General features: G+C 31.1%; 1 protein-coding gene across 1 annotated transcript; it reads right to left on the bottom strand.

The window, feature by feature from the left end:
• Positions 1-2,345, bottom strand: LOC136208517 (UDP-glycosyltransferase 83A1-like). The gene is made up of 2 exons (XM_065999447.1): positions 1,830-2,345; positions 1-986 (listed from the first exon to the last, which is right to left on the bottom strand). The coding sequence occupies exons 1-2, from the start codon at positions 2,308-2,310 to the stop codon at positions 106-108; spliced, it is 1,362 nt and encodes a 453-aa protein (XP_065855519.1). The 5' UTR covers positions 2,311-2,345; the 3' UTR covers positions 1-105.
• Between the last annotated feature and the right edge of the window lie 4,999 nt (positions 2,346-7,344).

The raw sequence follows: 7,344 nt of genomic DNA, 5'->3' as shown, positions 1-7,344 counted from the left end.
GAAAATTCAAACAAATCTTTTGTTAAATGGCAGCATTTTCTCAACGGATTACATTATTTTGTTGTGTTGCAATCACATTGATACAATAATAAACACCTCAAATACTCAATCATTCAACCATTCAACAAACTTACTGAAAATCTTACTGGAATGACCATATTCTCCGACACTAATCATGGCTATCTCTTCAAGTTCTTCAACCCTTTTTCTAATCATTTCATCACTCAAAACCTTCTCCACCTTATCTTTAATTTCATCTCGCCTAATGATCCCAAATTTATCACGGTTAAAATTCAAGCCCACCTTCCACACATCACAAATGTAAGTCTCATTAAGAAACTGATCAGCAAAATATGGCCAACACAAGAATGGAACACCATTAGCTACACATTCCATGGTAGAGTTCCAACCACAATGGCTCAAAAAGCAACCCACAGAAGGGTGGCTCAGGACTTTCTGCTGAGGCGCCCATTCCACAATTTTTCCTCGGTTGGCTACTCTCTCTTCAAATCCTTGAGGATACACATTTGTCTCATTAGTAGTACCAGGCCTTACAACCCATAGGAATGGCTTACCAGTGAGTTCAAGCCCCAATGCTAATTCTTGAAATTGAGTTTTGTCAAAAATTGTGAAGCTGCCAAATGCAACATATATCACTGAATTTGGTTGTTGTTGATCCAACCATTTCAAACAATTTGTGTCTTCTTGCCAGAAGCATCCTGCTGAATTTCCATGCCGAGTGTTAGCTAGAAGTGGTCCTATTGGTAGAATCTTTGGGGAAAATGTGAATGCTCCCGGCTCAAGATCATATGCTGAGTTGCAAATTATCCAGTCTACCAATTTTATTGCCTCGTTGTTCTTCTTCATAATATCAAATACAATTCTGTTAGTGATCTCATCACCAATACATGCCCATACAAAATGCTCAGAGTTCATTGCAGGCATTGCTGGAGCCAATTGAATCTTTTGGTGCTTTAATGGAGTTCCTTAAGCCAATGAAAAGGTGAGAAATACAATTAATTATTATATGAACCAAAATTGTTTTGTCAATAACTACTTTAGTTAATGTTAAATTGCAATATAAGAGTTCAAATGCTATTTTTAATGTGCCAATTGAGGTTCACTTATGTGGAGAAGAATTCGAGCTTGTTGCCTAAATTCAATTCTTAATGTGCACAATTGTAACAACTCGTTCCTATGGTGTCCGAGAGGAAAGTAAAAGTTAGGAGAAACCCTCAAAAATCAGGATGGGTAGAAATGAAAGGGATCTCATATTGGATAGAGAACCAATGACTGAACTCAGTCTTGATCACATGCACCTTAATGAGCATGTAGAATTTGATTATTCACCGTTAGATCTAGATAGACTTATTAGAATCGTAAGGTAGAGATTCAAAGCATCCTGAGGCTTAGATTTAACAAGCTTATATCTAACGGTGAATGGGCAAATTCACTTGCTCATTAAGGTGCATGTGAAAATTCCTCGGACTGAACTATAGTACTAAGGTATATTTTTGTAGAGGTGTTTAATTTAAAGTTGTGACATAGGTTGCAAATGGAACCCACATTATTATCCCCATTTATTTTCTACATGAGATGCGGATAGGTTAAAATTTTTCTCAACAGATAAGGATGGGTGAACTAAGGACCTCTATTAAGTCTTTGCCGAATATCAATTCTAGTCCCTTTACTTCCAACAAAAACGAATAATAATAAACCTTAATTGAAAAACAGCCACTTAAAAAGTTTATGATAAACCTCCAACCGAATTGATTCAATCAAAAATGTATATATGTATAAAAAGAATATAGATGAAGGAGGTATTATACCGGTGTTGTGAATGATTCCATCATCAATTAACTTTTGCACATCAAACAAGAGGGCAAGCAAGGCAGCTGCTGCAGGCCAGAAAGCAGCACACCTTATATTCATCTCCTTTGCTACTTCAAGAGCCCATCCATTATTCTCATCTGCAATTACACAAGTAATTTTATCCTCTTCTGTTTCATTCATCTTCCCAATAAGCTCCTCCAGCTTTCCTCGACCCAAAGTTGAAAGTGATTCTGCTAATTTCCCAAGATTATTTCTATCTTCCATAGATTCCAATCCATCTGGAACTGAAACCAGATTAATATATTCCCCAATATAATCCTTCTCTATCAAAGAATTTAAGACCCTCTCATGATTATATTCAGTGTTGACAAATGTGATTTTGAAACCATGATTGACTAAGCATTGAGATAGCTCCATCATAGGAAGAACATGTCCTTGTGCTGGATAAGCTATCACTAGAATATTTCGTCTGCTCATTTTTCTGGTTCTATCTAGCAGGAGTTATGTGTTGTTTAATGATTCACTTCTTGTTACTTCTTATATAGCAGGAGTTAGTTGGAAATATTCCATATCTGATAAAAGTTCATTCTTGTCCATAAAAATCATTTATTATAATTAAAAAAGAAAAGAAAAATTAAAGAGATAAAAAAAACAACCAACATTAATATTAACATGACCAGTAGGCCAGACTTCATCAAAATAACTAAATCAAAACAAATTGAATTAATGTACACTCAATGGATGGTCCCAAAGAAAGAAAATATAATATTTGGCTCTTTCAAAAATAAATAAATATCATATATTTTGATTTTCTATTAGAGAAACAACAGTGATCGTAATTTGTTTGTTACTTTGTAAATAAGTAATTTATTTGTTACGTTTTTACAGTTGGTACCCTTAGTTTGCTTATTAGTCTTCTTAATTTTTTACTATAATAAAATTAATGAACTTTATCTATTGCTATTAATATATATATATACATATCAAGGTAGAATAGTAATTAGATATTGTAAATATTAGTATAAATACATTGTAATGTTACCATTGTGAACTAAAATGGATATCCTATTTATTTCATGCTTTTCAAAATTCTCTTCCGTTACCCATTACTCTACATTAATTGTGACAGTCAAGCTGCCATTCATATTGTCTCCAATCCCGTTTTTCATGAACGCACTAAACATTTGGACATTGACTGTCATATTGTTCATGATCATATTGTTGAAACACATTTTCACACTAATCCCTAAGATAAATTTCCATCATATTAAATTTAAATGCTTTGATTTATTTGTTACTACTGTGTTTGTTGAGTATTTTTGGAGTATTTAAAAATACAAGTACAAAAGATATTAAGATAAAGCCCAAATCCCAATAAGCAAGGTTAAGGCCCAAACAAAGTCAAACAGATCAAAAGGCTTGTGATCCAACTCAGCCCAACAAGTAGAAGGATCCAGAAGATTGGCCAACTCCTTTACAACGAAGCTGCTGAGTTCAACGGACAACGCAGACAAAGCAAGAGTTGACCTGACAAACTTGGGGCCAAATGAGGAAAGGTTCAGATGCATAAGAAAGGTTGTCGTTCCACTGTCTAGGAATCTTTGCCTAAAATGGAGAGACAATCTGACGCTTACTGACTAAAGCAATTGAAGCACTGATCAAGACACAGAGAAGACTACGTTCCGATTGGTCGCAACACTGAGGACGAAAGGGACAATAGAGTCGTTTCCCTCCAACGGTTATTTCGAAATTCGAAATGACCGATGGCTTCAAGTGTAACACCCCGAAAAAATCGTTTTATTTAATTAATATTTGACCATTATTGACAATTAAAATGTCACTAAAATAAACAACTATGGTAAACACACTGATTTATTAATTGACCAAGCTTTACATCTCAAAATTTTACAATAAGTCTATATTTTAACTATAAACTGCAACATAGTTTAACATACTGACAATCCTAACAGTTGAATCGCTGGTCAATTAGTACCTTTAACCCGAAAAGAAAACTGTGGAGGATGGGGTGAGCTTGGGAAACTCAGTAAGATAGCTAATTATATATATAACTCAACCCCACGCGCATACAATTCCGTTTACATATATTTAATAATTAATAGGTGACCAAACATCAAAATACGACCTTTATTATTTATTTATTAGTATATGTTTAAGGGCCCCGCTTGTCAGGAAGAGATATACCCAATGGTTCACCGGTCAATTCAAAGTATCACAATCTCATCATATTATATATCAACAACACATGATACCATTCCACGTCAGGTATCCCCGCACCACTCCGGTGCGTAGCAAAAACAACACAGAATATCTCCTGCATCCCGAGATACTCCGACACTAGCCTCAAAGACAAGTGCCTAGCAAATCATATATCCACTCAACCATATATACCATCAATTAATCATTGAATATATCTTCGTCATATTATATATCAACAGCACAGGATACCATTCCACGTCAGGTATCCCCGCACCACTCTGGTATAGTTTTTAATGACATATTGTAACGTCACTGTATATATTAATTAAATGACAATAACTAACTTATTATATTATAATCATTCATGATGATCTTTATCGTCAGTAAACATGTACCTTTAATGACAATATGTTTGTCATTAATTAATACTCTTTAGTGACATATTAAATGTTATGTGATAAAAGTATAATTTCATTCAAATTCTACAGTTTCCATTTTATATAGCTTTTTGTCACTGTAAATACCATTTTTTATGACGAAAAATGAATTGCGTCATTTAAATATTTTCATTCATGACGACATTATATCTTAAGTGACAATAATTAAGTAAATCTCAATGTCACTAAAATTCTATAATTTCAATCATTTATCGAAATTCGTCACCTTAAATACATATTTAGATGACGAAATATGAAAGATGTCACGAAAATATTCACTATTATGACAAAAATACGGTTTGAAGTGACAAAATATTCACAACATTAGTGACAAAATAAGTGTCATTAAAACAAAATCATACAATGACGCATGTTTTGATCGTCATATAAAAGTAAATCTGTTATGACACAATGAAAATTTGTCATATATACAAAATACCACGCTCCTACCATGACGATCAACGTGACAACAAATATTTGTCACCAATTGTCTATTGTGACGAAAAAACATGTTTTTATGACAAATATTATGCGTCATAAAATGTCATATTTCTTGTAGTGATACCCAATGGTTCACCGGTCAATTCAAACTATCACAATCTCATCATATTATATATCAAAAGCACAGGATACCATTCCACGTCAGGTATCCCCGCACCACTCCGGTGCGTAGCAAAAACAGCATAGAATATCTCCGGTATCTCGAGATACTCCGACACTAGCCTCAAAGACAAGTGCCTAGCAAATCATATATCCACTCAACCATATATACCATCCATTAACCATTGAATTTATCTTCGTCATGACAAGCTATTAATTATCCTCTTTTTCTTTCTTTACCGAACACATCTTACATTCGTTTTTCTCAATAATAATTATTTCATTGCATTTAATACCACACTATTATTATATGTCTCTAGCCACATTCATTAAGCAAGTCACAATAGCTATCATCAATAATATCATCGACAACAAAAAGGCACAGACGTCATCAACCGTTTCATATTCACGAACTTAACACATCAATCAACAACCAAATATGATAATTATAAGTTTAGCAATAATATACAATGGACCTATAAACAAATATTTTTATGCATATAATTAACCACTTACCTCTATTCCGAAAGACATCACTATATTAGCAAGTGATGATGATCTATCTTCCATTGATACATCATTTTCTATCTAAAACAATAAAAAGAAATTTTTTTCCAAAAGATCAATACGGTGGTTTGCGGCTTCCGTCCCAAAAGAAATAAGTTCCATATATATAGGTACGGATAAGAAGTTTACCCTAATTAAAATTGATCTAAAACAAACCATTATTGTTTTTTTTCAAAGATGATAATGATAAAGATATAATACATTTATTCAACACATTAATTAATGTAAATACACTTACCTTGTCGTTAGGAAGATCTTTATCAATAAATCAATTTTAATATTATTTTTTTAACATACCAACATTAGTAAGATTTTAATACTAATTTACTATCCTTAAAAAAATACGAAATTACTACAATTATTTAATATAGAGATTTTTTTTTTTAAATATAAATTATAATATAAAAATTTGATTTTATTAAATTTAATAAACCTTAATAATTAATTATTTTAGAAACCTAATTTACATGGATGATAATAATAATTTTTTTTTCGGGCGTTACAGTTCTTCCCCTCTAAAAATAATTTCGTCCCAAAAATTAACAACTAAAGCGTGTTGAAATATACCGACTATATAAAGAACATACACTGAAAATAAATTTTAGTAAACAAGTCTATAACGTAGAAATTTTAGATAGTATACTTAACAGGTTCAATTGACCTAAATTAAATCACTTTAAAAGTAAAAATAAAAACAATTTATTCTTACTTTCCGTTCAAAATTGGATTGAAATAAAGGACCTAGGGAATTAAATATAGAGCTAAAAAGAAACTCGTTAAATGACAAAATGTAAAAATACATGAATATAAACAAAGAAATTAACTTTTACCACAAGAACTATATATAATAACTAAATACATTGGTTAATTTTTTTTATTATTATTATTTAAAGAAGAGTTAATGATTTTACATACCACACGATTAAAAATAACATAATATATAATAATATTCACTCCAGGGTGACTTATAAGATATATATATATATTTTTTAATACAAGCTTAAGTCTAAATTGTAGATTGAAACGTACAAAACCAAACCATACTTCGATTAAAATAACTATTTTCACTCAATAATTCTTGTTGACCTTTTTTTTGGAATAATAAAGGAATCTAAAAAAAAAATACTAGCAAGTCTTTTTTTTTTTTTGATAAATTTCAAAAATCAAAGTGGTAACTTCAAAACAATCGAGAATTATAAATACCACCAAACCAAAATTATAAAATTTAACTAAGCATCTCAATTAGATAAGTACAAAATTACAAATATTGTAGAATTTTGTTAGAGTACTATTAGAATTAGAAAAGGATTTTTTATTTCTCCTATTTCTGAAATAGGCCTATATCAACTACAAATCCACTAGAACTCTTTGTCTTATTGGTCTAGGTTAATTAATCCTATTAATTCTAGGTTAACTATTTCCCTTTATATATATATATATATATATATATATATATATTGTCTTGCTCCACGTCTACCTAGCAAGCTAAGTTAATATATTTTACTATTAATACACTTGAATATCTTTTATTCACCAATACACTTGAATATATTTTATTCAAATACTTTATTCAACAAATTTATCTAGCCTATTACCTCTCTCCAAAACTAGCCTATTAAAATAAGAACAAATTTACACACACAAGTTTAATATGCTTCACTAACTCAACAATAACATATACGTAAATAGC

The sequence above is a fragment of the Euphorbia lathyris genome, chromosome 1 (assembly GCF_963576675.1).
Source record: "Euphorbia lathyris chromosome 1, ddEupLath1.1, whole genome shotgun sequence".
Lineage (NCBI taxonomy): Eukaryota > Viridiplantae > Streptophyta > Magnoliopsida > Malpighiales > Euphorbiaceae > Euphorbia > Euphorbia lathyris.
Note: the sequence above shows the minus strand (reverse complement) of the source record. Positions and strands in the feature narration are given on the sequence as shown.

What these genes read in the sequence shown, in the direction of transcription:
- LOC136208517 (XM_065999447.1), bottom strand. Translation starts at nt 2,310, where the DNA reads ATGAGCAGACGAAATATTCTAGTGATAGCTTATCCAGCACAAGGACAT. An exon ending in TGGAATCATTCACAACACCG is followed by an intron (nt 987 to 1,829) that starts GTATAATACCTC and finishes CATTGGCTTAAG; the next exon opens with GAACTCCATTAAAGCACCAA.